At 34.0% G+C, this 19829-nt stretch overlaps 1 protein-coding gene and 1 pseudogene across 2 annotated transcripts in view; one reads left to right on the top strand and one right to left on the bottom strand.

The window, feature by feature from the left end:
• Nucleotides 1-7927, top strand: part of LOC144963679 (dynactin subunit 1-like) — an 87801-nt pseudogene extending 79874 nt beyond the window's left edge. The window contains exons 38-45 of the transcript XR_013643663.1: nucleotides 194-336; nucleotides 870-940; nucleotides 1682-1753; nucleotides 3217-3372; nucleotides 3703-3760; nucleotides 4655-4746; nucleotides 5097-5192; nucleotides 6231-7927. The product of XR_013643663.1 is annotated as a dynactin subunit 1-like (transcript). The remainder of the gene's footprint in view (nucleotides 1-193; nucleotides 337-869; nucleotides 941-1681; nucleotides 1754-3216; nucleotides 3373-3702; nucleotides 3761-4654; nucleotides 4747-5096; nucleotides 5193-6230) is intronic.
• A 2384-nt stretch (nucleotides 7928-10311) lies between these two features.
• On the bottom strand, nucleotides 10312-19480 carry LOC144964170 (uncharacterized). The gene is made up of 7 exons (XM_078898129.1): nucleotides 19286-19480; nucleotides 16148-16262; nucleotides 15336-15443; nucleotides 14353-14436; nucleotides 12052-12394; nucleotides 11394-11551; nucleotides 10312-10622 (listed from the first exon to the last, which is right to left on the bottom strand). The coding sequence occupies exons 1-7, from the start codon at nucleotides 19405-19407 to the stop codon at nucleotides 10491-10493; spliced, it is 1062 nt and encodes a 353-aa protein (XP_078754255.1). The 5' UTR covers nucleotides 19408-19480; the 3' UTR covers nucleotides 10312-10490.
• Between the last annotated feature and the right edge of the window lie 349 nt (nucleotides 19481-19829).

Below are 19829 nucleotides of genomic sequence, written 5' to 3'. Positions count from 1 at the left end.
TAATTGAACTCAGTACCTTTCGAGTATGAGGCAAATAACATACCACTGAGCTACACAGCCCTTTATTTATTATTTTTTTTATATGAAAAATTACATGACATTGATCACAAAACTAAAGAAGTATTGATTGCATTTATTTCCAAATCAACGCATTTAAAGGGGAAAAAAATGAATGGTGTGTATTTATCCTCAGAGAATTTGAGGAGACTTATGATGCACTACAAAGTGACATTGATAATTTAGAACAAGAAAAGACTGAGCTAAAAGAGCGTTTACGTGTATTGTCCAAGAATACATTATTGCAAAACATGTCAAGGCAATCATCTAGTCAAGGAGGTTTGTGATTTGTACATGTTTTATTGATAATAACCTCTGGGGACAGCAAATTATCTAATTTAAATTTATTTTTATTTTTTTTTTGGTATTAGTGGCATGCTTACAATATCTGTCTCTGTCTAATGCCAGACAACCCTTTACATGTGTTAGAGTAATGTGAGCTTTATTCCAATCTGTAAAGACCTTTGGTACTTTGAAGCATATGGAGTCTTAACAAATATTTTTTAAGCTTCTTCATTTTTCTCAACCATCAACGTTTTTGTTGACTGAGGTGAAAGTAAAATGTCCTTATCATTTGTCTTTGTAAATTAAATTAAGGCGTATACTTTTTCAATTCTTTGAGTTTCAAGCTGCCACATTTTCTTTAATAGATTACCAATTCATTTGAAATTGAAAGTTTGTTTCACATGGCCCGCTGGAGAAATAAACAAAACATTGTGAAGTGCACGGAGCAGGATGGAACTTCAGAGATATATGAATGTGGATGTTTATTTTGATGTATTTATTAATGCCACTAATGTATTTCCCCTTAGGATCACCTGCTGGAGGGAATGCTGGGGCAAGCAATGGCTCAGCTCCTCAGACGTCTCTTCTGCAACAACAGGTACTGGAGTTAGTCTAGACAATGTTATATCAAGAAATCATCATATGAACTAAATCCAAAACTTATATTATTTAGCTTCTAAACAATTCTGGCTTAAAACCGATTTCTTCTTCTTCTTCTTCTTCTTCTTCTTCTTCTTCTTCTTCTTCTTCTTCTTCTTTCTTCTTTTCTTCCTTCTCTCCTTCTCCTTCTCTTCTTCTTCTTCTTCTTCTTCTTCTTCTTCTTCTTCTTCTTCTTCTTCTTCTTCTCCTTCTCCTTCTTCTTCTTCTTCTTCTCCTTCTTCTTCTTCTTCTTCTTCTTCTTCTTTCTTCTTCTTCTTCTTCTTCTTCCTCTTCCTCTTCTTCTTCTTCTTCTTCTTCTTCTTCATCTTCCTCCTTCCTCCTTCCTTTCTTCCTTTCTTCCTTTCTTTCTTTCTTTCTTTCTTTCTTTCTTTCTTCTTCTTCTTATTATTATTTTTAGCTTTGAAATATATATTATGGAGACCAGTTCTTAACCACATTGCCTTTGTTTTTGTCAGATAAGAAGATTTATTTACTCCATTTAATCCTTGGTTAACAGATCAGTAGTAAAAAAGAAATTCCCAACATACGACCAAACCCAGCCCGTTTACAAAAGAAAGCAGGCACAAGACAGCACAGAGTTATAGCCTTTTATTTGAGCATTAATTCTGTGAGGGTTTTTTTTTTGTTTGTTTTGTTTTGTATTATAATTATGTTTGTTTTCTTTTCATTTCATTCCCAGATTGCCTCATTGAGAGAAGCTCTGAGCTACAACACATTGGAGACACATAGGTTGAAGGCAGAAAAGATGAAGGTATAAAAGTGATTTTGTATAGAAAATGCGACAAACAATCAAGAAGCAAACAAGCTATGTTTACCTCTATTTGAGTTAGAGAGCTGTATAGAGACTGTTGTTCTAAATAATTGGGTAAAATACAATTTATCAACATAAAATGCTGCTTAATGAAGAAGGTTTGCAAAAAATTAAAATCAAAAGCCAATTGTTACGCAATATCAATATATTTTCAACATCAAATTTGTTTTTGAAAAAAAAAAAGATTTTAAAGATCTGAATTGGCATAAAAAATTTGACAATTTGATACTCAGTTTATACAAAGAACAGATGACTGCAGTTAAACTCGAAAATGGAAAAAAGTGAGTGGTTTCATGTAGGGTGAGATGTAAGACAAGATTGCATACTAATACCAACACTATTTAGCATGTACACAGAGGTAATCATGAGAAACAGACTCAGCAATTTGGTAAATTTTGCCACGAATCACACCAAAGAAGGGGGGGGGGGGGGGGGGGGGGGGAGGAGAGAGAGGAGGAGGGGATCTAATCAGAAAACCAGAATCATGGATCTGGGCAAGAGCCCTTGCTCAACAGTTGGAAAATGTTGAAAACTTTACTTAACTCTAGAATTGAGGCAGATGGCAAATTAAGTCCAGATATAAGACAGATTGACATGTTCATCTGTAAAGTAACTGCCATGTCCCCAGTGTGGAAGTGCCAGGAAGAGCTCCTAAAGAAAAACTTGCATCCCATAACAACATATTTCTGTAAATCAAGGACAGATGAAAAGAGAATAAATGTATTTGAGATGAAGTGCTGTATAGTGCTCCTAAAAAATCTTATACAGCCAAGACATTGAACATCTGCATTTTGGAGAAAATAGGCCTTAAAGACCAGCAAGCTCATGTCAACCATCAAGAAACTGAAGATATCACACCTTGTCTATATCGATGGTCATGATTCAATTGAAAAGATTTGTGTGGAGGGTGCTCACAAGAGCAAAATAGAGGCTAAGGAGAATGTGTTTGCAGGACATAGCAGACTGATGGGAGAACAACCACAAGTTAGGATTCATGACACAGTTAAAAAATCATAATGGAGTTATGTTGGGCTTTTAACCCTCTCCTTACCAGCCATTTCCAAGGTTTTCCCCAAAACTTCACACCGGACTAACACAAAATAGTTTTTTTTTATCATTCAGACGTAGTAGCAGTAAAATTGTTGCATTACTTTATTTCTTTAGCAAAAAATTTTTCTTTAAATTTCATGATGTACAAAAGAAATTTGAATAAGAAAAATGTTGGTTGTATCGTAACGAATGTGACGATTGTCCTATAGTTGGTAAGGAGAGGGTTAAGAGGCTACGTCCAACAAGGATGCGCCTTAAAGAAGATGTTTTAATATATATTAAATTCCAGCCATTACATTGTTCATATAATGATTGTCTTTTTTTTTTTTTTAAACTCAATTCAATGCCAATAGGAGCAACTTGCCAAACTCCAACCATTAAACGTTCCCAAGAAACCAGTTGGACTAGCAACCCAAATTGGTCTGACTGCCAGTGGAGATGATCCAGACAATGCAAGCTGTAATCCTGACATCAACCGGTTGATGAACACCACTAGAAAATTACTGATGGTAAGAATATGACTCCTTTATGTTCAGTGAAGTGTGATATTATATTGAAATTGAAATGAAGAATAGCTATTTGTCTTTAACTTTAAACTAATTATCATAAAGACATTGTGAATGATGTATAGATGAAGAAACTATATGTTTTTCTTACGTAATACTATAATCTCAATTTGATGTGAGAAACCAAAAGATTATGTATTGGGGGTCGTAAAAGTAAGTAATCCTATTCACTTCAAAGTTTTCAGTTGTCCACTTTTCCCTTTCATTCTCCTATTTGTCAAGGTGATTATTGGCTTCAAATATCAATTGCATTAAAAACTTTGTTTATTACAGGAGGCCAACAAACTTAGTTCTTGTCCAAAGGTTGTGGATATTTCAAACCGCCAACCTGGTTAGTATACTTTGCATTCTTTTATTATTGATTTGTGTATTAGAGGGTCCCAGTAGACATCTTCTATACATTTGAACATATAATTCAATAGGGTTAGCCATTAATTGATTCTCGTAATATCGACCATCTATTGACCAGACAAGTTCATTATTTATTCATATTCAAGTAATCCAAATAGTTCAAAACAAAGCAGCATGACTGGTTTTAGAGATAATAAATTTCAATTTCAATCAATCAGACATCCCATGAATGAATTAAACTAGTTGCCATTTGAGAAAAGCATTTCCATAACATTTACACCGTGCCATTGTTTTCAAAGTTCACTGTGCTGCTCTATGTTACAAAATTTAAGTAGTCCTACACAGCTCTTAGGTCTCTGGAGCCAGAGTTTATCTCGATTTCAATCGCTCGCCACCCTTTTGATAGGAAGCTAGGTTACTGCAAAGTACTTTCTACCAGACCTAACAGACCCAGCTACCCAATCACAGCACGGTGGACAGGGGAGTCAGGAAAAAATATCAATTCACCCAGGCTCAGTCTAGGTCTCTTTGTGTGTGGTGTGAGTGCCCTACAACTGAGCTATCGGGACCCCCTAATTACAAAACTTACCAACACTTTATTAGCCCCATAGGGAGTAATGTTCAAGTCAACATGACAATTTTTATCAAAACTCAAATTGAGCTGGAAAATTGATTTCCATGTTGTGGTTTATTTTTCAGCTTTCCATATTCTGGAAATCTCCCCCCGAAACAAATATGATGTCTATTTTAAAATCTGAATTCTCTCTTTTCAAAATCTAAACAGTATAGATTATTGAATATTTTCAAAATGATAAGAACTAAATAAAGTAATTGTCTTTATTTTACAGTAATCATTATTGTTTTCTCTGTTCAGCCACCACCCCAGTGACAAACAGGGCAGGTCCTGCCAAACAGTTAATTGACCGTGTGGCCCTGGTCACCTCTCTTGGAAAAGAAACCCAAGAAGTATGTCTCTCTTAAAATGTGTCGTACCAAATCTATGATTTTAAAAAAGTAGGCGTCACTTTTTGACTCAAGATATATTTTAAATGTTAATTTTCTTTGTAAGGAATTTTTAATGATTTTATATACTTATGAGTTTACAGCACCCAAAATGTATTACTTTATTACTTACTATCTTGTAATAAGATGTAATTGTATTTTTTTATCATAATCTATTGTTTAGAAGAGCTGTCATGGTCAATAAAAAAACAAAACTGTCTGTGATAATGTTATTATGTTGATAAATAATATTTTTATACTTGAACACGCTACCAAGTGGTTTGATATTAATGTTATGTTTGCCATTATCCCAGCTCCAAGTCCAAGTCACCACTTTGCTTGCTGCCAACAGAACAGGAGGTCAAGTGCGGACTGACTTTTCTACTTTCCCAACTCCAGAGTTTGCTAGGGTAAATAATTTTGTTCGTTTTTCCTTTATTCATTGACCCCTCCCACAAATCCTGTACTTTTCTACTTTAAAGATGCAAATGAGCCAGGGAGAAGGTATTCTTCTTTAGTTTTGCCACAAGACATTATTAATTGGGTCGATAAGTTGATTCAACAAGATAGGTCGCAGACTGCCTTGAATTTTTAAAACTTTGGCGCATAGATTTATGTTTGATGAACTTAATTATCGAAAAGTCACTGCGAGATGGGTACCAAAAAACAAATGACAGACAATCACAAAACTGAAACTTCATACATTTGCAGGAATAAGCTAAGGGGAAGCACACACAGGCATAGCGTTGGTTTCTACAAAGTGAATTATATTGATATTGCTTTTCTTGACAACAAAGTGACAGTTGATAAGACTTGGTTTCACTATTACACTTCTGAAACTAAGCGAGATTTGAAAATACTTCCTCATCAATTGTGAAGAATTTCAATGTCTTGCTCTCAGCAAAGAAGAGAATGTCAACAATTTATTTTCTTGACACAAATTATTTTAAGGAGGCGATATATGTTTGGAGAAATGAGTTGAAAGACTTGGGGGGTTATGTTAAGAAATGATCAAAGTCATTAGCAATTTTTAAATATTTTTTTTATCACTGTGACAATTGTGAATTTTTTTGGCCATTGACATTCTGAGAGAAGCCTTGTATTACATTAAAATCATAGGATCACATTAATTCTAGACCTACGTAGCTAACTCATGATTACTTTGTCTTTGGATTACTTATCTTTAAATAAACAATTGCCTAACATCTTACAACCAGTTTGAGGTCAACAGACTGTAGAAAAGTTAATGACCTTGACTATATATTTTCTTTTGAACATTTAGTAATTGAAATTTAAATTAAAAAGAAAACAAAATTAAGCTTAAAATCAGGGGAAAAAATGGATTGCTTTGAATCAAGGTTATGATGAAGATGATGATGATGACAATGACGATGCGATGATAGTGTTGATAATAATAATGATTCAATAAATCCTTTGTACATCTCCAGATGTTGCACGAGAAATCAGCAGATTCTATGAAGATGGGATGTATTCGTTTCCCAACAAGCGCTGGTAAAGGAGAAGTCATACCCATCAATGTACAGCCAGACCAGTTGAAACAAATCCATAGGCAATTAATCATGTAATAAACTGTTTTAATTGTTAGACTTTAAATAATATTATGAGTATTGTAGGCCTATTTTTATTTATTGTTTTCTTCTCACTAACATATTCAACTTTACCGATTGCAATTGAATTTTGCATGATATCAATAAAGATAATTTTTTCACCAATAATTAAGCATTAAAATTGTTCTTGTTGCTAGTTTGTAATTACGATGGGCTGAGATATTTAAGCTTTTAGATTTTTTTTTTTTAAAGAAAAAGGTGTTAGTTGGGTTTAAATGCCATTTTACTATTAAAACTTTGCACACTTATCAAATACCATAAACGTTATGCCAGTGATTTTTTATATCAATTTTGGCTACTTATTTCCCAATTCCTTTTTTTTTTACCTATATTTCATTGGGTTCAGTGCAATGCAAATGTTCCTTTGGACTAGAAACTTTATTACCGGTATGTTTTTGTTGTTGTCAAACTAAAAATATGAATTTTAAAAAATAATAATAAAATTGATTTCTTGAATTGACTCCTTTAATCAGTACTGGCAATCATCAAATGTCAAATAGATCCCACATTTCTTAAACAAATGAATTAACTTTTTCATTAAAATCATTTCCTTGTGTGTGATTAAGGGTTCTAACAATTCAATGATAGAACACCAAGTAAGGGTGATACAAGTTTTTTTTTTCTTTTTTCTCTGTCCACAAAGCAGTGACTGGGTTGCTATGTATCTTAGATATGACAGAACATACTTTGTGATAGTGTCCTGTCTAAAGGGTAGAAAGCAATTGCTCCAAATGGGATAAATTCTGGCTCCATGGGTCTTATCGCTTTGAAGAACTACTTGAATGAGATTGTATGTAATTAAACTTTGATGTGCTTTCATTGTTTACTTAATGTAATGAATCGTTTGGACTGCCTCTGAATGGTTAATTTTATGAACAATTTTGGTAAATACTATTTGCACAATGAATTTATCTCAAAGCTGAGGAGGATTGTAAAGCAATGAATGCCAGACGTGATTTAGGGCAATTAGAGGGAATTTGTCCCAAAGATCTGCTCCGCATATTTGACTGAGATTTTTAAAATATGATCTATTATGCGATATGGGCATGATGTCATGTCAGTGAGATTTGCACATTTTTATATGGAATTGTGAAATAAAATTACAAAATAGTTCTTGCCGAAACACTCCAAATGCAAATAGTATGAGAATAGAGATGAGAAAAAAAGTCCCGAATAAAAATGCTCGTAGGTTATAGCATATAACTTATAGCACTTTTTTTGCCCGATGTTTAAGAAAAAGCCAACACTTTACTTTTACAAATTGATGGGTAAAAATGTATTCTCTAAAGTAGTAAAAAGCTTTTTTTGTCTTGCCCCTTTATTTCTATTGTTTTCATAGTGTGTATGGTATCATTTATATTTTGATTCCATAAAGCAATGGATTAATATTCAATACAACCTTTTTTTTTATCTTAAAGTCTATGTGACATTTATTATCATTAATAAAGTAGTGGTGGTGAATGGTTAATTACTATGATTTTTCCCCAAATAAATGTGATTACATACTATACCAACAACTGTTTTGCTTCCTTTTCTTATGAAAGTTTTTGCGCTACAATGGGATATGACAGGGTACTGTGTTGGCTTCCTTGCCTGGTGGTTGTTTCTAAAACGGTCCACACTTGTGCTATCTTTTCTATCCCCCTATATTTTGTCCTTCCTATTAAGCTTTGTGTCTGCTTTAGAATGAGACTATAATTTGTATTCTGTCCTCTGTTGTCTTTTGTGAAGGATATTTTCATATATATCTCTTTAACATATTTTATAATCATTTAAGTGTATCCCCTTTTGCGAAGGCTATGTGCTTGTGCCTGGGCAGGGCTCTTAGGTAGAGTCAAACTTGATGCACAAGTAGAATGCTCCTAGTTTTTGTCCTCACCCTGGAATAAGAATTATTTCTCCCATTCTAAAGCTGGAGTCCCTTTTTTCATAAGGGAGGTTGTCGGATGTGAGCATGTTTATTTTTTTCCTTTGTATTTCTGTGAGAGAATTGTGTTCCTCTCTTAAATAACACCTCTGTGTGACTGTGTTGTCTTAAGTATTGGAAACCTTTTTGTGGGGAATCTGTGCAGAATTTGGGTGGCCTCGGACCAAGAACAGTAGTGATTTTGCTGGTGGAATTCACTTCTGCAAATCACTCATTTTCTTTGGTGCAGGACTGAACTCTTTATTTAGTTGTCCCTCTTCTATTTTTGTTCTGAATTGACGTTACAGTAAGCACCTTAAAACTAAAAACAATAAAAAGCCTTTGAGTTTTGAGCCATTTCTTGAAAGTCTTGCAACCAAAGTTGATTTTATTTCTGTAGGTGCTACTGGTAAAGACTTTACCCTCTTCTAATATTTCTATCCTTCAAAAGGAAGTCTTTTAATAGCTCTATTGGAATTACAAACTTAAAAAACTTGGTTTTATAGCGCAATATCCACTTAACATACTCACTCAAAGCACTTTTGGTCCATAGCCAACAGCAACAGTAACTTGTAGAATGAGACATGATGCCTTTTAGGCGAGATTACAATTTTGCCCACAAATACTAAGCTGTTAACGGCTAGGTACTCATTTTACATCTGAGTACAGTGAGAGAATGCAAATAAAGAGCTGTTTCCAAGGACTCAACTATGCACAGTGTCAGAGCGGGATTCGAACCCAGGACCTTCTGATCCGAAGGTGAGTGTCATACAAGACCACAGAACAGCAAGTAAAGCAACAGATATTTGTTGACAACAATTATAGCATAGGTCTATTAGAACTGATTGAAAGTGCTTTGGGATATTAGCATCCTATCCGAAGGGTGGCAAACAATTTTTATTGTATGTTTAACGTTTCAAAGACTACAATAAATTTGTTTCTATCCTTTTACATCTGTAGTACCATTCCATGTGGTGTTAATACTTGTTTTTGTTTGTTTTTAAGGGTTTTACGGCGCTTGCAACACATTTAGGTTATCACGCCATAAAAAGGAAGAAAATGGGATAGTAAAGTTGTATGATTACAATTAAGACCTATGAAAAATTTCGACAAAGGGAATGGAAAATGGGAAGTGAATTCCAAGAGCTACCATGTCAGTTGGATCCTAAGTCTCATCGGACACAAGTCAAAATCAACAAAGCGGAATACACTCATGCTTATAACATTAAAATTACAATATAATATACATACAGAGATGATTACAAGGAAAAAATATCATTTCCAAAACAATAACTATGCATTTGACTGTTTACCTCTCAGCCAGGACTCCGACGAGGGCCAGGAAAAAAACCCCAGTAATCTCATTCCAAGACAAAGACAGAAAGCATGTTGGATAACAGATATATGGGTATAGAAGACACAGTGTGAACCTCCCTGCCCGCTATGGGAGGTCAGGATCCCCACCCAGTGTTAATACTTGATGTGCCCAGACCATGGGTGTGAATATTTACAAGACACCATAACACTGGACACATGGAAAGGTTGTTGCTGTGTTCTACTTCTGTCCTTTTCTTTTCCAGGAAAGAAAATAATATCATGGGAAGTCAGTGGACTGAACGTCCAATAAAAAGTAAAACAATGCAATCCAATATAATAAGTCCTACTACTACTACTAAAGTCAAATGGGATAATTTTGTTTCAATGGGAAACTTTGCCTCTGTGTATTAGTATTTGGACAAATTGGAGTATAATTAGAGTTGTAACAGTTATTTCCTTTAATTAATTATAATAATATATATGTCTTTTACAAAGGAAAGCAACGTAAACAAAGCTGTTGATTCTAAATCCACAACGTTTCCCCTTGAGACAGAGTTACCCCATCTGACAAAATAAGAATATATATACCCCTCCCCCACCACCTCATCAAAAACACAACATGGAACATCTTTATACATTAGGAAAATACATTAGAGCAAAGATTGAGATCACATAAAGTTGTAATGGTCATGTAAATTTTATTTTTTATTTCTGTATTTACAACATGAACATATTGCATGATTTTAGAAAGGCTGATTAAAACGGAATAATTTGATAAAATCAATTTTACTTTACAGATGCGAGTAAAAAGACATTTTTTTTTCAGATAAAAGAAATGTACATTGGCCTCATCATTGTCATGCTTTTAAGTAGGCACGGTCCTTAGATACTTTCACTCCTTCAATTTTCGTCACTTTTTTGTCAAATTTAGCACTTAAATTTTCTTCACTGTAATTAGCAGCATCTTGAGCTGAAAATTCACTCAGTACCTGTAAATTTAAAGAAAAAGAAAAAAAAAAAGAAAATCATCAGTCAAATATATATTGGATTTGATTTGCAGACCATGAGGAGAAAGAGGAGAGGGAGGGAAAGAGATTATATCATGATTGAGCATTGCAATACCTATTTTACCATACCAGGTGTGAATGAAGGATTCCAGTCCAACTTGTCATCTTCTTACTGCCCTTTATACTTCTACCAGCTGGCACATAGCAAAAACAAAGGTCTTCCATTCCTGTCTGTTGTGGGCGATTACTCGTGACTTGGGCTTATCCCCAGGTGAATCCATTGTCCATCTCTAAGCGTGCCTTGGTTTCTCATATATTTTCTTTTTTTCCATGGGTGTCCAATAGAGACATCTTGGGGATGGAGTGTCATATCCACCTCCACTGACTTCTCAAGAGGATTGTGGGCATATCCTCCTGACAACACTTTGAAGGAGGAGGAGGACTTAATTACGATTGAGCACTGCAATAGTCTCTTTACCATTCTTGTGTCAAAGTTCGCGAGCTCTCAGAAATCACACTAAAATTTTAACATGTGCATTCTCTTCTAAAATAAATATCAATGTTTCACAGATTTTAAGTAAAGCAAAAAGTTATGTTTTCATTCACTTAAAATGTTAATTTATTTCCGATAATATTAACAACTTAAAACTAAAACCTTAAAAAAATTTGATCTGTCACATAATCCTGAAGATTGCCTCATCAACAGCTGTTCTCACTACTCTTACTTGAGCATGAAAAATTAAAGTCTGTCACCTTTTTCTTAAGCTTTTTTAGGGACAGCTCTCCTTTCTTTTCCAAGATAGTCTTGATGACCGTCTCCCAATCAAACTTTGCTTTCTTCCTTTTTCTAGGTGGCTCGGTTTCTTCTTCTTGTTCTTCCTCCTTCAGTCCATTGTCAACATTACAAACATCTGGTTAAAAAAGAATAAATAAATTAGCATGCTACAGCTTTTCAGTGTCTGCTACAATAGAAATTATGGGATAGAATTTTTCAAATTTCTTGATCATGAGGAAATACCCATGCATTTCCTTTGAAACTTCACCTTAAACTCAATGTGACCTTAAGAATTCAACTTGATAAAAAAACCCCAAAAAACAAAAAACAAAAAAAACCCCAAAAAACAAAAGACAAAACAAACTAAATAAAAATAAAATAAAACGAAACAAACAATACAAAGCAAAAACGATTGAGATTTTTTTCTTGGTTAATCTCTCTTAAAGTAAAAAAAAGTAAGAAACTTCGATTTATTCTCTTGCTTTTGAAATTTGAAATACATTTAAAAAAAAATATGCATTCACTTCAAGAAAATATGCTGAAATTGGTTGATAAATTTTATCACATCTAACATTTTATCTTAATCACAAAACTCACAATACAAGTTGTACTATAGGAAAATTAAATAATAGTTACCAATGTCTACAGTCTTGTTTTTCTTTTTCTTTTTCATTTTGTCTCCCTCATAAGTATCACCATTTTTGACGTTTTCATCTTCAACATCCTCAGATTCGTTCCTCTTTCTTTTTTTACTTTTCTTTGAAACCTCATTGTTTGTGATGACATCTGGCAAAGCTTCAACAGTTTTGTCTTTCTTCTCCTTCTTTTGTGACTTTTTTCTTCTCTCCTCTTTCCTCTCTTTCTTGTTTTTAGGAGCATTGGATTGTAAACTTTCATCATCTGCATGACCCTCCTCTTTCTCTTGCTTATTTGTATCTGATGATGGATCTACAGAGTTTTCCCCATTTTCATTCTGGCTCTGAAAAATAAATGAAGTCAACTATCTATGAGGTCATAATGTAAGCAAATCTATGCACTCCAATTTCCGCCAATCTTGGAGCGATGCAATTTCTTCTGTAAAATTTGTGGAAATTATTGTAATTTTGGGATTAATTATTTTAACAAACATAATGCAGATCATAAAATATTTTTAAAATGATGATTATAGATCCCATTATTCCAAACTGCTAATCACCCCAAAACCCATTGAAAATTTTTTGGTGTCAGATCTTTTGGTTGGAACACCTTACCTCTGTCTGTAAAGCTCTCTACAAAAATCTTCAAGTTTTGAAAGACATTTTAAGTTACACTTAATTTTTAAAAAATACACTTGAGATAGTTTTTTTTAAAAAGTAGGTAGCACACACATGCAGACAGGGAGCTTTCTTGATCATAGAATTCCTAAATGTTATACACCAAATCACATGTGTAGATATTGTATATTTTAAATTTCTTATTACTACAGACCATGCCTTCTTTAAGCACGCCATCATTAAGCACATTTTGGACTCAAGCACTCTAAATGTTTCTTATCAAATATTTGTTATATAAACTACATGCCTTTAAGCACAGTAACTTCGGCTTCAGGCACACTTCTCATAAGACCGTATCTGATTCTGATTGTTGTCCATTAACTTCCATGGCACTGAGAATTAATGGACAGTGAGATTGTCCAAAATACATTGGAAAGGAAGCGACCCTTAGTAAAGGCGGAAGAAAATGAAAATGGCGACCAAAATGCCTACTTCCTCGGGGCTATTTCAAAGTTTGAACACTAATCGTGTTTTTATGGAATCCACTGGTCTCGAAGCAATTACAAGGACTGCAACAGAGCATTGTTTCACATCGCAAGCAAAGCTCAATTACTGAATTCTTATCACCAAAATAAGACACCTCCTCAACACCAGGATTCTCCCCTGTGACAAATTACTCCATGTTTTTTTCAAATTGAGTGTTTTTATTCAATTTTTATCATAATGAATTATGAAAATAAAAATAAAATTAAAGAAAATAAAACAAAACAAAATAAAAACTGAAAACAAACATCTACCACTACAACCAGCATGCAGCAACATCGTGTGGTGTTGCGCGATCACGACTAACCAAGAAAGGAAAATAGCTTTTTGTTTGTTTGTTGCTTTAGGTCTCTTCCAACACAATTGAGGTTATATGAGAGACCGCTGAAACAAAAAAACAAGCAATCTAACAAAAATAGTACAAATGTAAATCAAAATCATAACCTAAAGATATCATAAGCTAAATTATAAATAACCAAGAACAAACAGGCAGAAGATGTACAGTAAAAAAAAAATCCCTGTCAAAAATACAATCACAAACCAAAGAAGCAGGATAGGCTAGTAAAGAGAAGAAGAAACGACATCACTATCGGATCGTACACCCATGCAAACATCATAGGTATATGATTCAAGGGTGATGCTCCCATCCAACCACCCGAGAAAGGAAAATAGCTCATGAAATTTATTTCATGGAAATCCTTGGTCCTCGTCTACTTCAAACTCAAGCACCACACTTTGGCAATAAGCATGCTTAAGCCTCCTCCCGATGGCCGTGCTTTAAGGCAGCATGGACTTTAATTGTAATAACGCCTTGAGTACGAATATTACATGACAACCAGCACAAAAAAAAAGAGAGGCAAATTTAAATATGACTTGTAATGCACAAAATGAAAAGTTGGTGAATATGACTCGCTTGTGAAAACACCCCCCCCCCCAAACAAAACAAAAAACAAAAAAACCACCAAAAAACAGAACAAAAGAGAAACAGGACATAGTACTGAACAAGGTGAAACTATTAAAAGGTAGCATATTAATGAGCATTTTCATTTACATATATTTGACTTTGCTGAAAGTAAATTTGTTTACGATCATCTCCTAGAATACAATCCTATACAGAGAACTTTGTCCATGTAAAACGTACCTGACTTTTGCTGGTCATCAGAACATCCCATGATGCAGCAGTTAGAGAGGTGTCATAGCATTTCAGACTGTTCTTCACAAAATTCTGTTTTTTAAGATGATGAAAAATAATAAATCTTCATTTATCATGTAACCAATTGAATAAGCCATTTAACAAAAATGACAAGAACATGGCCATCTGATACTATGGAAACTTTTGGCAGACGGTAAAACATTTACATTTAGTTCATTTTGAATCTTTTTATTTGATCTTTTTATTATGTTTTTTTCTCTCTCTCTATTTAGTATAATTTTTAAAGATTGAGAGACTCATTTGAAATACAATTAATGCCACAGTCAGTTAAAATCAAGTTGCATACATGCCCTTAACACAGCACAATGCACTCGGGGAAAATGGTCCTAAGAAGTACGCCTCTATTTTATCATACTAATATAAACCCTCCAGTCCCTTGCAAGAGCAACATATCTGTGTTTTAATTAACCTTTTTGTGCAAACATCTAACATATTTTAAAAACAGCAGCCCATCTGCACAACAAATCGTGTTTTTCCACCGCTTAAGCTCACATAAACGAATATCTAATGTTACAATGTGAGGTATTTTTCATGATTCTCAATTTCATAAAAAAGCGTATGCATGGACAGTAGTACCCTGTCAAGACATATACTATTGCTACCATGCATCACACTGGATGGTACATTCATGGTGATGTTCACGATTGTATTTTTTATATCTATTCTTTAGTCCCAGAATATTATGATCTTTCCCCTCTTTTTTTCCTCATTCTAAAGTAACCAGATAGAAACAATTATTGAGAAAATTAACAGGGGTGCAATTAATAGATCTGGCCGGCTTCATAGAGATAATATGATAATCTTAAAAAAATAGTGGGTCATAATTGTGAATTATCATGAAATGCAAGTTTGAAAAATCTGTGATCAAATGATAAATTTAGATCAAAACATTTATTCTAAACCATAAATACCTCAAACTTTGCTTTCTTCCTTGGTATATTAGGATATTGTTTCAAGCGTTCTAACAATCTTTTTAGGCTTGGTTTTGAAGACGCTTTCTCAATAGCAGCTTGAACTTGCTTTAAAAGAAGATTTAAAAATTGTTAAAAGAGATTAACATTTTCTTAATCACTTTGAGATGGAACTAATGCTTTATCTCATTGCAAATGTTTCAAAATTTGTTACCTTCATTTGAATGTCTCTAAAAATGAATCCCTGTTTTGCCTTTTTCTTTGTCAGATGTTTTGTTGCCATTCTATTTTAATGATTCATCGCCATAAAATGACATTAGGACAATAATCTTTCTTTCATGCACAAATTTACAAGCACAACAGGAATGAGTCTTTGGTGGATATGGATGATTAAAATATAAATAAAAATCCATCATTCCCATTAAGCCTTGGGGTCCCAATAGCTTAATTGGTACAGCATTCACATCACACACAAAGGAACACAAAGGGATCTCAGGTAAAGTCAATATTTTCTTTTTTGATTCCGTTATCCACCCAGCAGTGAGTGGGTAGATGGGTCTTTTGATCTGGTGGAAAGAACCTTGCAATACACTAGCATCCCGTCTAAGGGGAAGCAACAATTACTAGTGTTACTTTAACATTATAGAAACAAAAATACTCTGGCTCCAAGGGCCTTAATGACTCTAAAGGGCTGCTCATTAAATCCTAGAATTATATTACATATATTTCATGTCCTAAAAGGCATACATGGAAATAAAATTCTTTTTTTGTTTTGGTTAAAAAAAATACTCCTAATAAAATAAAATAGATACCTCTATCCATTGATCCTGCTTTGCTTCTCCTTTATTCACCTTCTGCACAGTATCTTTTCTTCCATATTTCTCTTCTTCTGAGATACACTTTGTGTGATTCTGATAATCGTTACCCCTGAAGTAAATGTTTTAGTATAAAATTGAAAGCAATCATTCTCAAATTCAAATTCCCTGTGGGTATATACAGCTGAAAAAAAAAAGTGGTATGCAAGGAGTAAATCATATTCATCAACACAAAGAGTAGAAGTAGGCAATGGTGATCACTCAAATGGCTGGTGGCTGCATATAAGAAAAAATAGACATTTATTAGAACACTCAAATGGCTGGTGGCTGCGTATAAGAAAAAATAGACATTTATTAGAACACTCAAATGGCTGGTGGCTGCGTATAAGAAAAAATAGACATTTATTAGATCACTCAAATGGCTGGTGGCTGCATATAAGAAAAAATAGACATTTATTAGAACAAAATGAATAAATATGAACATCTTATGGTTGAGAACAAATATTGTGACAACGCTCACATTGACAGCACACCGAAGTGATGATTTTTCTGCTGTGAAACATTAGTAAATAAAGATCCTGTTATATTGATGCACAATTGATCCAAGATGTTTCCAGAGGGCAAAACCTGGTTCATGGAGAACAATAAAAAGTGATTATTGGCCAATGATGTCCAGCATTGAAGAAAAATTACTGCCCAACCCCTTCTGATTAATCCATTCCACAATGTTTAGAATAGGAAAATTGCTTCAAGTACTACATTCTTCCAATATGAGACAATGAGAGGAAAATGTCAGCACTTATGTTGAAATCAGTAAGGAGGTCTCCATAATAATAATACCTGGATAATAAAAATAATAATAACAATACTAATAATAATAATAATAATAATAATAATAATAATAATAATAATAATAATAATAATAATAATAATAATAATAATAATAATAATAATAATATAAAATAAAATTGATGATGACGATGATGATGATAATATTAATTATAATAATAATATCAATAAAAATAAGTTAGTTATATACTAATCAGCCTCCGTAAATCATGTACAAGTGTACAGCGCTTTACAACGTATGAAACAATGCCAAACAAAGAAAAAAAGAAAAATACATTTTAAAAAAACATCACAAAAAATCTGTCTTCCTCAAGGGCACTGGTTAAGGAGCGAGGTCCCTGCTGCCATCTTCCTTTGTTTTCAGAGACCATGGCCAGATGTTACAAGGTAAAAAAAAATTTGCCAACTTTTTTTTAGTTAGCTGAATTCTTTCAAGCAGACAAAAATTTAATATTGCCATTTATCACATTTTAACAATCCATTTTAGTAGTCAATTTTAAAAAATAGAACGACCTTAAACCTGATCGATCCCGATCAAGCAAACCACTATGCCGTCAGAAAAAGGCTATATTACGTTTTCCTTGTTTCTTGAATGATCAACTGGCAACGCAAAGCCAAACAATATTATTTTTTAATATGAATATTATTGACAATACACTACACTTTTACAGAAGGAATGAAGATGACGTCATTCAGCTCTTTGTTATTTTTGTAGACAGCCTGTTAGTGATTAGTTTTAACTAAATTATATAAATCAGACCATTATAAACGTTGCCAGACAGTGTCTGTCAATAGCGATGGACGATTGTACAAAGATTCTTTTTGAAACTCCGCTCTTTTAACCATTTACTAAGTTTCCAGAATATGAACACTTTCGTAATGCTCATAGAAATATGTAAAGTTAATAAAATATCAATAAAAGTCTAAAATTACCCAATAATAAATCATTTGCTGGATAGTAGGTACTATACACAAATGCGTCAAAATTCATGTGGATGTCGTGGCCGAATGGGTAAGTAATCTGTCTTAGATGGCTTGTTGAAATCGACGCTGTGTGTTCGAATCCTAGCTCCGCCACATTTTTTTGGTCTTCTTTCTGGCAGGCAGATGTGTGTATTTAACCTCAATGCATGGTAATACAATCAATAAAATTCAAACGTAAATCCAAATGCGAAAATGGCAAAATGAACTATTGCAATTCAGATTCCAGAACGGCGATTTACGACCATTTATCGAGAACTGTCAAGGTGGCAACTAAATCAGTAGGGACCTCGCTCCTTTGCCAATGCATCCTCGAGGAAGACTGACTTTTTGGGGATGTTTTTCTTTGATTTATCTCGCACTGTTTCATACACGCTTTTTCAGATCTTTATCTTACACCAATGCCTGCTCTCTAATATGTCACTTTGTCTTCAGACAGGGTAGAGCGACAGGCGACAGGAGAAAATTTGGTGAAATCTAATTTTAAAGTTGTTTCATTGAAACGGGCATCAAGCGATCACCACTGTATCCAGATATATTTAATTTTTAATTGGGAGGCCTTCCGAAAGCTCCTACATCCCCAGTATTCGGGAGACCTTCCATAAGCTACTACATCCCAAGTATTCTTGTTCTAGTAGGGGGTTTGGGAGGGGGGAAACTTTTATTTATTTATTTTTTTATTTTTTTAAAGTCTCTCCCCCCCCCCCCTCCCAAACCCCCTACACTAGAACTTCTAGTAGGGGTTTGGGAGGGGGGGGGGGGGGGGGGAGAGACTTTAAAAAAAAGTTTCCCCCCTCCCAAACCCCCTACCTACTAGAACAAGAATACTAGGGATGTAGTAGCTTATGGAAGGTCTCCCCAGTATTCTTGTTCTAGCAGGGGGTTTGGGAGGGGGAAAACTTTTTTAATAATGTTCTAGTGAGTGGGGGAGACTTTAAAAAAAAAAAGTTTCCCCCCTCCCAAACCCCCTGCCCCTACCTACTTGGGATGTAGTAGCTTATGGAAGGTCTCCCCAGTATTCTTGTTCTAGCAGGGGGTTTGGGAGGGGGGAAAACTTTTTAAATAATGTTCTAGTGAGTGGGGGGAGACTTTAAAAAAAAAAAGTTTCCCCCCTCCCAAACCCCCTACTAGAACATTATAAAAAACATTAAAAAGGCCTCCCTTTTAATTTAAACTTAAATTAAAGTCAAAACTAGAGTTCAATTTAGACTCTAACTATAGATAGAGTGAGTGTGAGACTAAGAGACTAAGACTAAGACTAAGAATAAGAAGAATCAAGAAGTGACTAAGACTGACAAGACTGACCAAAAATCCTTTCCACAATCAACACAGCTGAGTGATTCACAGCCACGACACTGATAGCAGTGGTTATCTACTTTATTTCTTTTTAAGACGGCACTACAAGCATTACAAGTAAAAACAACCATTTTTGATGAAGGTATAGGACAGATAAAAACGTGGGTGCCAGCAGACCATTTAAATTGTTGTCACCGGCACGAAGTAAACAACATCTAGAGTGACGCCCCTTTTGGTTACAACATCAACGTGACTCCTTACATCCATGTTGGTTAAGGACATATCATGGCCTTGAATGTCAATATTTAAACAACCAATACATATACTGCTGGTGCAGGTACCACCACAACAAAATAACACGTACAAATAATATGTACAACAAGTCCCACTACTACTACTACTACTACTACTACTACTACTACTACTACTACTACTACTACTACTACTACTACTACTACTACTTTATTATTATTATTATTATTATTATTATTATTATTATTATTATTATTATTATTATTATTATATTATTATTATTATTATTATTATTATCACT

Source organism: Berghia stephanieae, chromosome 2 (assembly GCF_034508935.2).
Source record: "Berghia stephanieae isolate SIO BIC M18660-M18661 chromosome 2, UCSD_Bste_1.3, whole genome shotgun sequence".
NCBI classification, from domain to species: Eukaryota; Metazoa; Mollusca; class Gastropoda; order Nudibranchia; family Aeolidiidae; genus Berghia; species Berghia stephanieae.
The sequence above is the reverse complement of the archived record's forward strand: the minus strand, read 5'-3'. Positions and strand labels throughout refer to the sequence as shown.